The 19,051-nt window shown below is 37.6% G+C and overlaps 1 protein-coding gene across 1 annotated transcript; it reads right to left on the reverse strand.

Annotated features, from left to right (window-relative positions):
• Window positions 1-1,391: 1,391 nt before the first annotated feature.
• pspc1 (paraspeckle component 1) lies at window positions 1,392-18,703 on the reverse strand. The gene is made up of 10 exons (XM_085347261.1): window positions 18,253-18,703; window positions 17,864-18,013; window positions 17,614-17,765; window positions 16,259-16,354; window positions 15,919-16,115; window positions 15,497-15,581; window positions 15,110-15,215; window positions 8,679-8,736; window positions 4,124-4,260; window positions 1,392-3,694 (listed from the first exon to the last, which is right to left on the reverse strand). The coding sequence occupies exons 1-10, from the start codon at window positions 18,631-18,633 to the stop codon at window positions 3,509-3,511; spliced, it is 1,548 nt and encodes a 515-aa protein (XP_085203387.1). The 5' UTR covers window positions 18,634-18,703; the 3' UTR covers window positions 1,392-3,508.
• Window positions 18,704-19,051: the final 348 nt, after the last annotated feature.

A 19,051-nucleotide genomic window follows, 5' to 3' on the forward strand; every position in this document is an offset into this window, starting at 1 on the left:
AATGTAGAATTAGAAATATTTCAACAATAAATGATTACCCAGTCTTTAATATTTACAAAAGTCCTTTTCTAGTAGGCTTAATTCCTTTGGTCCAATGACACGAATCACCAACTGCAATCTTTCTTTAAAGAAAATTTCAATTTTTGTCCATAATCTACAATAAAAGCCAATTTATGAATCTACGTTTTTCTGAGCTATACCAGTTCACAAAGTACTCCAGATTCCTGAATCTCTCTCTCTTTTTTTTTTTGTCCAAGTGAAAATGAACTGCAGTCAGCTAAATAGCAGAGCGTTACTACGCTCTCTTCTGCTTCTTTGTGTATTTCAAACAATGTTGATGGAGCTGAGATCATTTTGGAACTTGAAACAAATTAAAAACATAAAAAAATAAAATAAAATAAAAAGCTGTTATAAAGGAAATGACTGCAAATGATATACTGCCAAATTAGCATTATGAGGAAACCGATATTGGAGCCAGTACACACTTTACTTTAGAAAAATCATTTTTTCACTATTGTATTTATAGAGCAAAGTGCTGCATTATAAACTTGACCTGCATTAAATTGGGCTTTACAAGAATACAAAGACACAGCAGGATGAATTGAAGTCTATAGCTCGATCTGCACTTAACATGTCTTCAAGTGGTGGCTTCATTAAACGGTTCCCACAATACAATACTTTCGAAATAAAGAGTGAACAGGCAACTCCACAATGATGGGTGGTAACATATATTGGAAAGAAAAAAAAAACAACAACTTCTGAGCCAAAATGTTAAAAGAACAAGAAAAGTAAAGAAACAAAGACACTGGGCAAAAACGGGGGGGGGGGGAATTGGATGACAATTAATGACGAAACAAAAAGATGCTGGACAAGAGGCTTGACACCCTTTCAGGTATAGTGGAAGAGGTTTGGAGGGGGCTCTGCTAATGGAAAGAGAGATTTGGGTGTTTTATTGCCACACCGTGTGGATACTGCTTGATGAGGCACACTTCCCTTCAACAGGAAGATGACCTTCACTATGCAAAAACTATCTGGAAAAGAAGCAACAGCACTGTTCAACATAATTTGTGCTCATGGATAAGTAGATCCACTGTAATTTTATTAAAAGCAGTACACATTACTCATGATAGAGTCTTAACTACACAGTAAGTGAAAGGAGTGCTTAAAAAAAAGAAACTTTTTGATTAAAAGGAAACAAGTTCCTACAAATGTTTTATTTCTCTTCACCATCAAATACAGGATGATTTAAGCTGCTGAAACATTCACTCTCCATTAGTCTGAACAGCTCCTCAAAAATTGTAAGAATGTACAAAGGAAACACCACGATCAAAACACAAAGGAAAAAAAAAGTATTATAAGGACATAAAAATTTACCTTCCTAGCAATTTACCTTTGCTGGATATTTATCATTATAGCACTGACAGGTAGCCACAAAAACCAATACTGACTATAGGTCAATGTGAAAATTCAGAGAACATGCTAGCACGTGTTCTTTAATGGTTTGTAGGTTGGAAAATGTCAGAAAAAGCAAGTACAACCGACAGTCACATGGAGATACACTGCACGGACAGAAGTACAGGGTTAAACGCTGGCAACAAGGCAGCCTGTGAAAGATCTTGCCTCTGATATATCACCACAATGATACGTGGTATTATTGCAAAGAGGAAGCGTTTAGCAGGTCCCCAACCTTTATTGGGCCACGGACCGGTTTATGTCCGACAATATTTTCACGGACCGGCCTTTAAGGTGTCATGGAAAAATACAACAAAATAAAACCAGTACCGGTACCAAAAAAAGATTTGTTCATAACACACGGGAAAAGATCCAGGGAAACAGAGTTAACGATAAAAAAGAAAATAGCACTAAAAACCAATAAAAACCCTGAAGACCATAAATTTCACACCCGGTCTGTGGCCCGGGGTTTGGGGACCACTGATTTAGCAAAAACTGTAACTTAGCAACAGTTTCTTTTTGGAGCGGGGTCACTGGCTGCATGGATACAAAGTGTGGAATATTTGCTGACAACCAAGTTCCAGACCTCCTCTACCATTAACATCAGCACAAAAACTGTAAGCCAGGAGTTTCATGGCATGTAGTCCCATGGCTGAGCAGCTCCTGTAGATGTAATCTACCCAGTACTTTTGTCTAAATACTGTACTTCAATATTTGACTCAAATCTAAAGTAACAAGTCTAAGTTTCAGTTTGCTATGCCAAATTATAAATATTTCAAAAGGTTACCACTTGTTAATCTTGATAACCCAGTCTTGGAGAGATATTCAAAATCCCATGCTGGTAAAGCTCGTCAGCTTGTTACAATGAACATAGCAGAACACGTAACAGGAGCTGAAAGCAGTTCCTAACATCTCGAGACAAACATTTTTACCGGGTGTCTGACATAACTGGAAGGGTGCGGTGGGGGACCCAACAATATATCAATATAATAATATATCGCTTCCCATACCGATGTCTTGATTTGGTGCTGTAAGGTAAATGTGTAGTGAAGAAACAGAAATGTGATGCATCATAACTGTCTTGTAATGAATAAAAACAAACCAAAAATAATAATCACTGCTGAATCACTGCATCATTCAACTGTTTTTGTAGGTGAAACATCACCATAGCATACTATAGTACATACTGTACAGTTCCTACCCATAGTTATCATCGTTTACTCATTGTGCCTGCATACAGGTCAGCACACACTGAGGACGGCAACATGTTATCATACATTCTTGTGTTCACTTAATATTTGTTATTTAAAACTGTAACATTTGTTTTAAAACATCTTGATGCATTCTCAATCATCCAGGGAAGTAAATCTCCAAAACGTTGATTCTGTTTATCTGGACGTAGCGTTTTGTGGGAGAAACGTTTCATCACTCATCCAAGTGACTCAGTCTCAGCTGACTGCAGGTTTCCCCAATCTTATAAACAGTACATCTGCATAATGACTGAAACCAGCCCACTGAAGGAACAATGGGTTGGGAGGTCAGGAACAGACCACTGTTCCTTCAGTGGATGCAGATGTGCTGTTTCTCGTAGTGTTTCTCCCACAAAACGCTACGTCCAGATGAACAGAATCAACTTTTTGGAGATGTAACATTTGTTGGTACTGACTGTCAAATTGCAGGAATAACACCACTATTTTTTTTGAGAACTTTGACTTTGTGTTTTTGTAACCTTATTTTAAAATTCCCTTAAACCAACTTAAAAGTTTATCTCACACAATAGAAGTCATTACGACTGCAAACCTGCCTACCCTTAAAAGCATCCCTTAAAATGCTATGGAACTATGGATCCACAATGAAAACCCCCCGCTTCATTCGGACCACAGAGGGAAGAATCATATTCTACAAAAAAGTAAACACTGAGGACAAGTTTAAATAAAAAGCATGTTCTGTAATTTTATCAATTACAAAATAAATGCCCAGGAAAGGTAGCGGGCTTGTAAACTGTAAAAACAATAATTAGGGCTCATTAACACAGATCCATGAATACCAAGAGAGGTTAGTATCTACGACGCTTGTTATTTGGTCCATCAAAGACTCCCCCCACAGGACTGCCCCTCCCAAATCCTGGAGCTGGTCCAGCCTGGGGGCCCAGTGGTGCTGGCTGCTGCGGCTGCTGCTGCTTTGGAGAGCCAGCATCGGGTCGCCCCACCATGGGTCCGCCTTGTGGGTATCTATCATTTCGCTGTGTTATCATGACGTTGGTGTTGTAGAAATGGTGGGAACATTGAAGGATTGATATAAAAGTTGTGTTGCAAGTATGAGAGAATTTTCCCCCCACAAAGACATGAACAGAGGCCAGAAGAGCAATGATGCAAGGAGCAGGATTTTCAAGAATGGGTTCAGTCAGTGTTTAGTTTGATCCAAGTGTCATCATCCAACAGTAAACGGGAGAGAAATAAACCACGTAGACAAAGGGAGAGAGAGGAATGAAACTGTTAGTTAGGTTTCCAGTTTTAACAAAGCTCGTAAAATCTTAATTTTTCCCAGTATAATGTTTTTAAGGCTTGGCTGATGTTCAATTACTTTTTTAAATCATTTTTAGAAATTTCTTGGAAGCCAAATGAAACTTTTCTTCTGGAAAAACATTTCTTTATTTCTCTATATACATTACCATGGCTCCATTCTCTGACATCAATGGTGTCCCCATTTTTGCTGTTCCCTCTGGGCCAGTGGGTCCTCCCCTTCCACTCATGCCCATCATTTGACCTTGGTTACCACTGGGCCCCGCAGAGGCCTGGTTATAGCCATCTACACGCAAAACAACGGAGCATTGGTTGGTCTTTTGGTAGTTTAGTGTAATTAATGTAAATCAACGGTAGCTTAAAGACAGAGCTATTGTTAATATTTTAAAAGTTAACATTGGTTTTTGGTCAAAAGGTAAAAGATCCTGGAGTCTACGAGATGTACTCGAGCAACAAAAAGGGAATTACTATTTTGAGAAATTTCATAGGAATCCATCCAAATCTTCATCAGCATCACAGTTAAAACCAGGATGTCAACCTCAGAGTGACATAAACAAGATAAAGCCAAAGTCACCAGAATAATGAGGATACATCACCCAAATGTTTTTGCAGAATTTCATGGCAATTCAACAATGAACCAACTAAATGACCGACAAGACCATAATACTTGAGATAAAATAAATAAATATATTTTACAACCAAAAACCAACGTTAAGTTAAAATAGTGGACAAGGACTATGTTCCGACAGAATTATAAAGGCTGCCTCATGGTAAGTAAAAGACAGAAAATAAATAAATAAAAATAACACCAACTCCTAAAGTCCATAGATTTCTAATAACCCTTGGATTGCACATCACCATAATCACAATAAATACAGAGCTGGAGAAGCTAGATAGTAATAGTCAACTACCCCCCCCCCCCCCAAAAAAAAAGACTTCTACAAACATATGATTCATTATTTAACCCCCACCTCAAAAGACTGTACATTTCTGGAGCTAATAATCAACTTGACTTGAAAATTACTCTCAATTCAGAATCAATGATCAACATAATCCTATTTACTGAATTAGGCCAATATTTCTTTTACATGATAAAAGATGTGAGCAAAAAATAAAGAAAATCATTCTTTAAGAAAATCAATCATACTTCTAAATTATAGGAGATAGAAAGAGCATTGTACACAAGTTTTCAAGCATTTTGAATGAGGATTAATCACCATTTGAAAACTGACTATTATCAGAATACAAATAAATAAACAAATAAAACGCATACTACATATTTTACTTTGCATTCAGGTATAATCAACATGACTAGATCAGCGAAGGCAGTTTAACTAACACAAACATCTACATATCCCCCATCAATAGTTTCAGAGCAACATCATAATTCTGCCAGACTCTTATTTACAAACAATGCCATACATTCAGTGTATTCATATATTATTTCATTTACTGGTTAAAGTAGCATACTCAGAAAAGAACTTTATGGAGTTGTCACTGGGACAGGCGAAAGTGATATCAAAGAAAACAAATTAAAGAAAGTTGTTCAAAGTGTATCTAACACCATTTATATATTAAAACAAATGACATGTGTATCTAACACCATTTATATATTAAAACAAATGACATGTGTTAAAGAAGCAGTGTGCAGGACTTGGTAGAGATCAGGTAGCAGACTGTACATATATATTAGAAACATAGAGCTCAGTGTTTGGGTATTATTGGACACTGCAGAAAAATGACACTATGACAGGCCTAGTGAAAGTGGATCTGTTGTTTCCATGTACAAAAGAAGCGTTTCTTCTAAGCTAACAAAAATATACGAAATTACATGGGTTTCTACACTAATGAAAACACGATTAAGGATACTATTCAATTTCCTCTTACTTACATAGTAGTAACTTTAATTGTGAGATTTTGGAGATGCTACACATCTACCTTAACAGTTCCCCAATTTTTCCATCTTGTTGCATTAAAATGTTTTCTGTGACAGCTTGCACACTGTTTTAGCATTAGCTAAACCTTGATGGAACATAAAAGACTGTCATACATAGGGATGGGTACCGGTGTCCGGTGCCATGATGGCACCGGTTCTGACATAAACGGTAGTAACCAGACCGAAAAGCAGCGCACATTTCGGTGCTTTATTTCGGTGCTTTTTTTCCCTGAGCTGTGATACACTTCTAGCCAATCATTTTACGTTTCCGAGGATAGTAGGCGGGTCCAGGTACGTATGTTTTTTTTAGAGCAGAGCTACAGATTAAAAATGCCCAAGGCGAAGCGGTCAAAAGCCTGGCTGTACTTCACAGCAAAATATGCAAACTCAGCAGCCTGCAACAAGTGCTTTAAGCTGATACTGTGATACTGTCAAAGGAGGTAACACCAAGAATCTGATTAAACACCTGGCGACGCATAGCGTTTCTTTTTAAAAGCCCAGAAATGCGCCGTATTTGATAGCTTGCTGCGAGACCTCACACCGAGCGCATCTACTGCGGGTGGGTTGCCTGTTATGCAACATCCCCCAAAAACACGAAGAGGAGAGTCCTGGCCCCTAGCCCTGTCAGTGTAGCAGAAATGATAAGGATGATGGCAGCAGCAGCCGTTCTTCTCTGCGTGAGTAGCTTAATGTTGTTCGTGTGTAATTTACGTTGAGTAGGCTAACCACGTTATTACATTAATGCATGTAAGGTGAACTAGCAAACATCATCATAGCTACATGCGGCTGTCTTCTTGTTTGATGGCAGATACTCCCTTCACCCTGGCCAAAAAGGCTAAAATGACCAAAGAAAAAGTGGAAAACAGTTAAACATGAGAGGTTTTTGGATAAAGTTTGTGTTTTTTTCCATTGTTTAAGCACTGCTTCCAGCCAAGAGTGATACCATATATGCCCCATAGCTGCAGAAAAGGCTAACATTGTTATCTTTTTACAAAAAACCAGCTGAACATGAGAGGTTTTTGGACCAATTTTGTGTTCTCCATTCTTTAAGCACCGGTTTGAGCACCGGCACCGTTTCAAAAGTACCGGTTTGGCACCGGTATCGGATAAAACCTAAACGATACCCATCCCTAGTCATACATTATAACACTGCACTGGATGTCATGGATCTCTTACAGCAATCCACAAAGTTACCAAAGACAGATTAAGGTAGGGCAGGCAAGTTACAACTAGCTAGCTAACGAATCGTCACTTGTGTCTTGGATAATTTTTAGTTATTAAAGTAAAAAAAATATATTAACCATTGCTATGTACAGTTACATAATTGATTGTTAATTAAAATCAATACTGTTTATTATTAAAGTTAATATCATGGATCACATTAGCTGATAAAGTAATTTGTAAAGCTACTCAACTAGCATTTCCACTCACACAGCAATAACGTTAGCAAGAATTGATGGTGCTATAACTTAGCTAAACTACATGAATTTGATGGTGCCAACAATGCCTGATGACCTGACATTACTTTTACAAAGAACATGAATTTAGCAGCTGATGAGCTCCAGAAGTGAAATTCATCCTGTAACAGAAATCACTCACCAACATTACCCAATACAAGGCCAACTATAAACTGAAGCCCCTGCTTGGGTCGCCCGTTTTATCTAATACATTACAACACTAATTACTCTTGCTTTTTCGAGGCACTAAAGAAGGCCGTTATGGAGCAAGCACAGACAAAACGGCTTTTATTTTTGCAGAAAAATTGCAAGCTCCATTAAGCTTCTGTTAAGCTCCATTATAGTCTGTTCACAGATTGCAGAATTATTCATGTATTCAGATGCTTCTATATTGGCAGAGTTAAAGTACCACAAGACGCTTGCCCTAAATCTACAGTGTACCAAAAGCTTTGTAATATTAAGCTTCTTTAAAAAAAAACTGAGGAATACTTTGACTTTTTAAAAATAATAGAGAAAAAAAAATCATGTCAAATGTATGACACCTGCAAATCATTTTTTTAAAGCACTGTAGATAGTTACACTGAAAAGCACACATTACGAACCAGATACAGTACTCTCTTTAAATGAAGTTAGCTAGACATTTTGCTATGAGTTATTGAGTTGCTATGAGACATTTAAATGAGTTACTGCAGAATGGTTTATAAGGTGATGTGCAATCCTAGGTTATAGTCTTTATGCTAAACAGCTAACATTAAGATTAATGTGTCGAGTCTATATAATGAGAATCCACAGTCCCCAGCCCCTCATCCTGCACTCAGAAGATCACAAATTGTTGAAGACATGATTTGTATTCCCAACATGAAAGAAAAAGAATTAAGTCTGCATGTACTGCAAGGCTAAAGGCCAAGACTTGTACAACTTAAAATATCACATAAATGAATATGTTTTTAACATTTATTATCTATTATGTCAGACCCACACAGAGCTGAGGATGAAGGCTCAGAGACCCAGTAGTTCTCAAACTATCAACCCCACCACCCTAAGAGACAGTACCCATTCAGCACACTGTAAATTCTTGTTAGTATCAAGTCCATGTTATTGTGAGGAACATAGTTTATTTTTACTGCTGTGTACTGCATCCCAACTGACTCCATTTCCAACTGAAAAAGCATTAAAAACACTCCAATATATGTTAATTGCAGTGTTGGAAATAAGCCACTAGGAATGCAAGAAGAATAAACCTGAAACATGAAAACAAATCACTTGATCTGGTTTTTGTATTAACCAGTCCTTACACAATGATGCCCATACCTCCCATATTAATGGCTCCACGAGGGCCCAGCTCACCCACTCTCATTTCCTGTTCTCTCTGGAAGAAGTGAAGAGAAGCCTTCAGAATAACACTGCTAAAATACAAACGCTCAGCGGAGAGCCAACTGCAGAACACTCACACTCACAAATCATTACATTTCCACACAATGGCAGACAAGCAATCTCACACTTGGATGAATAGCAGTTGTAGTAAAGCTAGAATTTAGTGTTAGCTTTAGTGCTTCTTTGACTCTATTCAAACAAGGACAAATTACTTTTGTAAAAATATGTATCAAATAAAACTGTTAATATCTGACACACCAAGTTGGCAAATTTCATAAAGCACGTTCTTCATATGTGAATCCAAGGACGGCATGGTGACTGCAACAATACTGTAAGGGAGCCTTCATTTGTAGTAATTTATCAAGTTACAGAATGTCAAGGATGGAGAACAAAGTAAATAGAGTCCATTTTGCCTCTCTCTCGACCAATAACAACAGTTTTTGCAATACAGACCCGCGTCAGTATAAAAATGAAAGCACTTGGACATATCTGAGTACAGCATGTACAAGTGCATTTCTCCTTTAAATAATTAAAAATATTATATATAAATACAATATAACTGGTTTGTAATTTTTGTAAATCCAAAAATGTTGTTCTGAAGTTCTTTCCTTGTTTTTTTTTTTTTGTTTTTTTTACATAAACATATCATATAACAACTAGTGTTGTAATTTTTGGTTTGCATTGGAAGCTAAGCACAAAACGCACACAGTCACCATATTTACCCAAAGTCAAAAATCTATGTACATGTACATTAATGGTAGCAGACAGGCGAGGATTTGGTGATACCCGCTTAAAAGGTCATTTTGGTGTGTCCGACCCCATGGTCACGCTCGCTTTTCCACACGCACACAACACCCCTACTAAGACATTTCATTTACACACACACACACACACACACACACACACACACACACACACAACACCCCTACTAAGACATTTCATTTACACACACACACACACACACACACACACACACACACACACACACACACAACACCCCTACTAAGACATTTCATTCACACACACACACACACACACACACACACACACACACACACACATAATCCTGCAGACACAAAAAGTAATTAAGATTCAAAACAGACCAAATCTAGTATGAGAAAACATAAAAAAAAAATAATGTTCTATTTTAATATAAAGTAAAACTTGTATGAGTAGGTCGATATGCACATTTCCACAATTAAATCACAATCTATACAACAGACTTTCATAATACAGTTCAACAACAATCATGAATGTGGCCTACATCAAAGATATCATTGGAGAAGGTGGGAGAGGAAACAAGTTACTGGAAATACTGTGATTCTAAACTTCTGTACCATTTACTGTACTTACCTTTTAAATGGTCACTATGAAAAACTGACTGACACTAGAAAACTGACTAAAATTGCACTAAAGTATCTATCAAACAGTGATTATTTTACTGCTACTTTAAACTCTAGAGAGCAACAAATGCAAGATTTAGATTCTTGGGAGACAATAAAACCTACAACATTGTACTACAACCTACACCTAAGTACTACAAATTACAAGGACATGAGCAAGTTTAAAAAAATATTTTACTCATCATTGCAAGATATTACTATTATGTGGATATATACTATATCCACATTAAGTGGCAAATGTCCTGACAAACAAAACATGAAACCCTCTTAGTTGTCTGGTTAATACAAAGTGGTTTCTAATTGCTCTTTCTCAGGTATTCTACTACAAAAATATTCATGTTCATTGACACTTCCATTTTTTGTACTGTATTTTTTGATTACTACTCTGACTAAAAGTCATAAGAGACAGATGGCAGACATTGGTAGGTCTAAGTACATTTGTTCAGCATCCATTTGCTATGTGAAAGTAAAGAGACGCCAACAGGACCTTTAAACACAGCAAAGGACACGAAGAGAAAAGTTATAACAGAAATCAATAAAATGCAGTATCATACGAACAGCTACACACCTACATGACAGCATAGTCAGATCATTACAAATAGTCACTGCTGTTAACACTAAATGTTGCTTTTTACCAGCTGATCATATACAGAGCCCTCAGCATGTTTAAAAACGAGATATTTATAGACTCTGTAAAGATATTTTCAAAGTTAAGCCCTACATGTTACACTTTAATAAGATAGAACAGGTTGGGGTGGATGTCACATGTTTTATTACATAACTAATATTTTCTTTTTAAATCGTAGCAAAAATGTCTATGTAGCAAAAACTCTATTCACACAACCTGTATTGAGATCATGAGAACTTAATTTAGAAACTGGCAGTGCAACAGAGCTACACTATTTGACTTCAGATTTTGTTTAGTGCATGTGCATCCTGCTAACTGAAACGAAACTAAGGCACATCCTTACAAAAAGGTGGATTGCCACATAAGACTGTTGAGCACTAAGACATTAATAGCTTAATTACCTAAAACAACACTTCTGCAAAAATACTGCTAATACTTAATTTTTATTTTGTATAAAAGCTTTTTGTAGTTCTTTAAGAAAATAAAAAATTAAATAGACCCCTTTTAAAAGATAAAAATAAATCAGCTTAAAGTTTTGAAAACATTGTCATGATCTTCTGAGCTCAGCATCTGAACTACACAAAGTCTGAGACGGATGTAGTTTCTATGAGGGTCCTAACTACGACCAGTCTTGCAGTCATATTTTCTTCCTTCATTACAATTTTATTTATTTAAATAAATAACTAAATAAGAACAATCAAAAAACGCCAAGAGTCGATTAACAATCCTCACAATAGTGGAGCAGTTATAGCTGCATATACATTTGGGATGTGTTTGTTAAAGATAACACGTTTAAATAACAACACATCTAAACCCAGTTTCTTAAACCATGCTGGTGGTTTACAGCGTAATGTGTGATTAGAGATTTAATGATGCATTGGACAGATTAGGCTATGTTATTCCATACTGTTAGCAGACACATAAATGTGGCACAGCCAATTAATTTTTGCTTTATGAGGAAAAAGAAAAAAAGAAAGAAAGAAACAAATTAACACCAACATGCTGAACATGTATCACTGACTATGTTACGACAACAAATAAGGCTTACTGTAAATCCTTTATTATTTAACTTAGGAATAAATATACATAAACTACATATACATTAATATGGTATTAAAAAAAATATTGTAGGTCACCATTTATTGAGTACTAACTACGAACAAACAGTTTTCTCTATACATATTTACATCGTTGAAATGCCTAATAAGCATTTCAGGAACTATGTGAATTCTACATCAATCACAATAATCATGCATTTTGAACCCCCACTGACAACTCTGAGTATTCAATGGCTCTGACTGCAACTAATAAAGCATTACAAGCTTTCATAAACAGGAGATGAAGTCAAATAAAGCTTGAAGTAGAGCTGGGCGATAGAACGATAACGATATGTATTGCGATATAACTTTTTCTCGATAGAAAAATTAAACTATTGCGATAGACCTCGCCGCTCTTGTCCTCTTAAAAAAAAAGAAAAAAAGAACAGCCAATCCAAATTAAGTAGCGCAGAGCCGAACCAATCACAGCCGCAGCATCACGTCACGTGACTTGTTACGTACAGCACAAGTGCCAAGCCGCACATGTGTATTTGTTTGGGAAGCAGCCAGCCACCGTACCGCCCGGGTAATGGAGGAAATGAGTGTGCTGACTAGAAAAATCAACCGAGCGTGACCGAAGAGAAAACAGATGATGGTTCCAATGCCGGAGAGATTGTCGAACGGAAGAGCCATAGAAGTTCCGTAGTGTGAAGGTATTTCGGCTATTTCAAGTCTGACAAAAAACAGAGTAGCGTGCACTGTAAATTGTGCCAAAAGCAAGTCTGGAAATACAATAAACTGGTGCATGCGCTACGTCCACACGCACCCGGGTATTTTTGAAAACGCAGATTTTTCTATCCGTTTGCGCCTTTCGTCCACACGTAAACGGCGTTTTTGGTCACTGAAAACGAAGATTTTTAAAAACTCCGGCCAGGGTGGATATTTTTCAAAACTCCGTTTTTGCATTTACGTGTGGACTAGAAAAACGGAGAAAACGCAGCGTCAAAGGTGTGCGCATTTTTTGACGTCACACTGTGCGCCACGTTATTGTTTCGGTGAAATGAATTTCTACAATACTGTTACTGTTAATTCTACTCTCTGCAGTGTTTAAATGCTTACATATACACACAGTTACTGTCCGTCCACACATACGACTCGGTTCTGCTTCTATGCCCCAGCTTTGTTTACTTTTTCCCACTGAGGCTTCTAGACTTCTGATTGGCCAACATTTCTGCACGGTTAGGAATCTAGCGCCACCTGCTGCTTTGGCATGTTCATAGCAGCGTTTCCCTTCATTTCTGCCTTTATGTGTGGACGGGATTATTTTTTAAAACGAAAACGGAAAATCTCAGTTTTCAAAAATACCCGTGTACGTGTGGACGTAGCCTCAGTCTCTGACTGGAAGCGCTAATTCGTCATTCGGCTTTTGTCAGACTAAAGTAACTGTTAAAACTGTTTGAAAAGCTAAGCTATACAACAAGGAGAGATTGAGAATTTCCTTTTAGTTCTCAGTTTATTTGATATTGACAAAAGTTAGTCAATTTTGTCTGTTCTTCTGTAAAACAAACTAAGATTTATTTTTAGAATTAATATTTTGTTTCTAAGTGGAATTGACAATTTAGTCTGTTTCGTTTGTTCTATTTTGAAACTTAAACGCTTTAGCGGCTGCCTTTTGTGTAGTTTGCAATATTTGCCTTTATTTATCTGAAAAAGCCTCATGTTCCTTAAGTACATCTACCCTGTTGACTTATGGGAAATAAATATTTAAATCAAAACAAGCTGCTGATTATTTCACATTTTACTTGTGAGCAACTGCACATTTAAATCTTACAAATATAGTCATTTGGCTTATATCGTGATATATATCGTTATCGCCTGAAATGAAAAAAACATTTCGTGATATGAAAAAATCTTATATCGCCCAGCTCTAGCTTGAAGTCAAATAAAGCTTGTAGAAAAACTACAAAAAAAAATATAGTGAGTCAGATTCTTGTCAGTTGAAGTGACGCAAAATGAATCCAAACAGGAAAAACATGTTCTGCTCAGCAAAGACCACAGGCTGTATATAAAATATAAACACAGCCACCGGGTCAGGGAAGTGAAGCTAATCTTGACGTTCCCTCACTATCACTGAGGGCTGCTACATGTTAGCTATTTGTATTAACTTGTTAGTCGTATAAACTGGGTACAAAGTTAATATACCAGTGAACTCCAGTCACAGAAATGTTTTGAATCATGAAATTTCATCAGTGTCGTCATTTGTTAGAAAATTTGTGTTTTCTGCTTATTTTTGCATAAGTTGGCTTATTTTACAGTTACAGAACGAAAGATTCCAACTTACAGTTTTGGCAAATAGAAGAATTTGAATGCTATTTATATATCTACAATGCACACAATAGTGTTGGTATGACCAAGTGCTGTGACCAGAGAAAGGGAAACAGTTATCATTCCTAATAATATCACTTATTAAAGTTAGCAAGCTAGCCTGTGATACCTGACCTTTAAGTGGTGTAACTTCTTGTTCCAAATAACCACTTCGGTAACAGCCACATGCCAAGCTCGCAGTTTCCAAAAAATAATATTTCTTTCACTAGTTTGACAAAAGAGCATGCAGCACTTTTCCTACTAATCAAATTTGCTGTCAAACTAGATTTCTACACAAGTCTGACTATAAAAGAAATGTCAGTTCTGGGGATGTTTCTATAAGGATAGCGACCTGAAGCACAAACTAAACCCAACATTTGTGCATGTGGTCTGACATACTCACACTACTTCTGCTCTTAGAAGCCAAAAATGATAACTTCAACCAACCCAGCGTGTTAAAATTATGGGTTATTTTGGAACTGATGTATGAAGTACAGGATACATCGTCATATTAAAACTACTTCCTCAAGAAAGGAATAAAAGTGATTGCAACAGATAAGACACACTACTAGTAACAAAGTCCAACAACTGAAGGTTATGAAGTAAGATGTAAAGGTACAGCTCTGTATTGATGGCTATACAGGGTGTATCACACTACTTAGGTAGTTTCATCAAAGTCAATAAGTCAATCTCTTTATATTCCTACATTTAGACCTTTGAAAATGAACTATAAAACAAAACAAAATCTATGGTGCGATGTGACATGCATAAATATACAGGTTGTGTATGTAAGTATTAAGTAAGAAAGTATTAAAAAAACACCAGCCTTTAGGTTACATTACTGGCAGATGCTATTAATTTTAGGTGGCTGTGTACCCTCACATCAGTATAGAAAGTAACCAGGCAGGTGGATGTATGTGCTCCATCTGTACTCACGTTTTCCATGTAGTTTGGTTTGAAGCCATCTGGTTGGCGTCTCAGGTCCTCCTGCTCTCTGTGCCTCATCAGCTCCTCCTCCCTCCTCCTCCTCTCCTCCTCGTGCCTACAAAGCAAAGAGTGAACAATGTGTGAACAATTGCAGATCGATTAACACAAACCTCAATGAGCTTTAAAAGAAAGCATCTTATCGTCAGATTGATTCTAGTCCAGTAATTTTCATTTATTTTTAATATGTAAACAACCAAAATAAATGGGACAAGTGGGGTAAAAATGAACCACGACTTTTAACCTAACAGATCTGTGCCTCGAGAGAAGCAAAACAATATCATTTGGCCCTTTACAGTAAATACTAATCACATTAACCGCTTAAATAAAGAAGCACACCTCATCTCTATCTGCTTTCGTCTCTGTAGCTCTTGGTTGCGAAGCTCCTCAAGTCTCCTCAGCTCCTCCTGACGTCTCATTAGGTCTAGATCAATGACAGTAAACGTAAAAAAGTTCATCCAAGAAATGAGAGACTCACTGGAAAGGCAACTGATTGTAAGGCTACATTATATTGCATGATATTTATTTTCACCAAGTTCTGTGAAATAACAATTTTTCTTTCTTTAATTTTTTAAATCAGAGAAAACACTAACAGTATTATTAACCAGTTCATTTCGGAAAGGTCCATATACTTTTCTTCCATCTAAATATATGCGAAAAGCTGATTAGCATCTCCAAAACATTACTAGATATTATCCACATTAGCAGGCTGGTATTAAACTCCATATGTAAAAATGAGCAATAAAGGTCACAGATCACACCTTGTCTCATTAACATGAGCTGATGTTCATGCTTGGCTGACTCCAGCTCGGCCTCCAGTTTCTCTTTAGCCTCTTTAATGTTCCTGTCCACCTGGTCCCTCTGCTGTTTCTCCATCTCATCAAGAGCTTTCCAACGAGATGAGAACTCAAACTCAAACGTCCCGGGCTGAGCAAAACGTGGCTTCTGTTCTCGTTCCCTGAGGAGAAAATGCAAGTACTGTCAATAAATCCGAATTATAGCATTCCTCTGATACGGACCTTCAGTTGTCTACAACAGTATCAAAGGAAGGAAACAAATCCACTGAATTACGATGTGACTGCAAAATGACTCATTGCTTACTTATAGTACTTCGGAGTCTTTTGGAGCAGTTTTTCAGAAAGACCATCCTCATCATCAAAGTGTTCTGCAGGTTCCACAATGGCAGGACAGGGTGTTCTGAAAAAAGTGAAGAAACTGTTAATTCTAACATTAGCAGATATTATCGTATGTACAGAATGATTATTTACACAGAACTATAGTTCTGTGTAAATAATCATTCTGTACATACGAAAATTTTTTAATCCTACAACCGTTTATAACTTGCATAGTTCACATTTCTGTATAACTGTATATCTCATATTTCTGTATAGTTTTTTTTATTTCATATTTATATCCTGTTCATAGCCTGTACATAGCTTGTACTCACTACAGCCTGTACATACTTATAGTTATAGAATATTCACAACATACTTCATACCGTGTACATTGTAACATACCATAATAGACCCATTTCTGTAATATACTTACATATCTATATTATTGCTAATATATATTGTAATATATCTATATCACTAAAGCACTTCTGGATGGATGCAAACTGCATTTCGTTGCCCTGTACCTGTGCATGTGCATTGACAATAAAGTTGAATTCTATTCTATTCTATTCTATTGGTTAATAAAATTTGGGAGATCCGCATATATGCATTTGGCAACCTGTTTTGCCAAATGCCATGAGGACAGTTAATTTTCCACTGGACAATCTCCTCTTATTTTAAAAATTCAGTCACTTCTCACCAGCTATCCCCAGCCCTTCCTGGCCTGCATTTTTTGCACAACTGCTGGCTCACTGTCCATGCTGCTATTCGAGCATTTCTCAGTACCCTTCAGCTGCTTCTCCAGATGGACTCCAGCTCCATTATCTTGGACTGCAGCTTCTTGACATCTCCTCCATGCTGTAGGGTCTGTTAGAATGTTCAGTAGGAGGAAAACTGCTTCATGTGATGCTAAGCTACTACTACTGTCACCAGCTGAAGTCCCAGGAGATTTAGTTAGGATTTCATTTGTGTGACAACTCTCACCGGAGAATGATTTGATTATATTGCTCACATATTTGTGACAAAGTGATTATGGAAATAAGTTCTGAAAGCATGTCCAATTTGTGCAGACTCATGTATCTGTACACTCAGACTTACTGTATTAATCCTATGAAACATCGCCACAGGAAGTACTGGGGATACCGATGAAGGGTGACAAAATTAATCCTAAAACCATCTTTTTCACTTCTATAATGGCAAGGACCTAATGTGGTGTTGCTGCATTTTTAAAATAAAAACAAGTTACTTTAAAGAACCGAATGTAATTACAAACTCAACACCAGAATGAACATATTCAAATGTTTTCAGCTCATTAAATAGCCTCATCCCTCTGCTCCTTACGTGGTCAGCAACAGTGCTCCCTCGGTGCAGCGCTCCAGAGCTTTACGCGCTGCTACTTTGCTTGCAAACTCCACAATGCCTCTCCCAGTGGGACGACCTCGATCATCTGTCACAGCAATAGCCCGTTCCACTGGTCCAAACTGGGAAAACGCCTGAGGATACAGCGAAGTTAGGTAACCATAAATGCATAAATCATTGTAGCAATACATGCAGATTTTACTAAGTAGTTTTCTTCTCTTGTCTACTCTACCTGTTCCAGCAGTTCATTTGTCACCACAGGCAGCAGATTGCGCACTGTGAGCGCAGAACCGTGTGTGGCAAAGCGGACTCTGATTGGTCGATTATTCAAAATAGTCCCATCCAGCTCGACTTTAGCGATCTCTGCTACAGTTCGGGTTTCCTGAAGGGATAAAGACGCATTCCCTCAACATTGCTTTCACGCAACATTGTTAAAGTGTGCCTGACATAACGTATAGGATGTAGAATTGCAAAAAAATAAATAATTTACTCTCAAATATAAGACGCTACCTTCCAATATATATTAATTAGTAATGCTACATAAAAGCTTGCTATATGTGTGTGTGTTTATTATATTTGAGGCTTCACGTTAAAACCAACAAGTAGAACTATTTTCCATACCAAACGAATGAAGCCGAAGCCCCGCTCTCTGTTGATGAACACCTCGTTGACGTTCCCATATTTAGAAAACAGGTTTTTGAACTCCTCCTCTGGAATATCCGTCGGGAGACTGCCGACAAAAAGACGGGAGCGCTGAGTGAACGTCTTTTCACCGGGCTTTCGGAAACTAGTAATGTCTAGGGTCATTTCTGTCGGGCCTTCGCCGCTTCCTTCCACAGCTCCTTCCATTTGTTCAGTAACGGGGGACTGCCTCGGCGGCGGGGCCGGGCTGTCTTTGTTCGCCGATGTCTGCTCCGCCGCCGGTGAGTCGGTTCCGCGTCTCGCCGGTTGAGGAGAATTGTTGCTTTGCATGTTAACTTGTTGCATATTTCGATTAGCCATGCTTGGAATACTTTTGTAGAAATTTGCCCAAGTTTAATTAACTGGCTGCACACCAGCAATGCCTGCAAACGCCTCCTTCTAATTTTAAAGATGGCGACGGCTGCGTGCGCAACTTTCTTCCAGTTCTCGTGAGATTTGTGGCAGACGCATCGGGTAAGCGTTACCATAGTCACTACAAGATTTGATGGTTCGTTTTAGTGTAAAGAAGTATTTACCAATTACTGTAGAAAACAGTGAGAACTGTGAGAAGAGACTTTTGCAACTGACCCTGTTACTAGTAACAGCACGTTTGAAGCTGAAGCTCCGGCGCATTCAACACACTTACGAAACGAGGCTTGGTTCGTCTGAACAGAGTCACGTGACCAATGACGTCCGAAACTTCATTGGACACGATTCAACAGAACCTTCATTCACCATG

This window comes from Diplotaxodon limnothrissa, linkage group LG23 (assembly GCF_057381915.1).
Source record: "Diplotaxodon limnothrissa isolate DT_005_m linkage group LG23, D_limnothrissa_male_GT1.1, whole genome shotgun sequence".
Classification (NCBI taxonomy): domain Eukaryota; kingdom Metazoa; phylum Chordata; class Actinopteri; order Cichliformes; family Cichlidae; genus Diplotaxodon; species Diplotaxodon limnothrissa.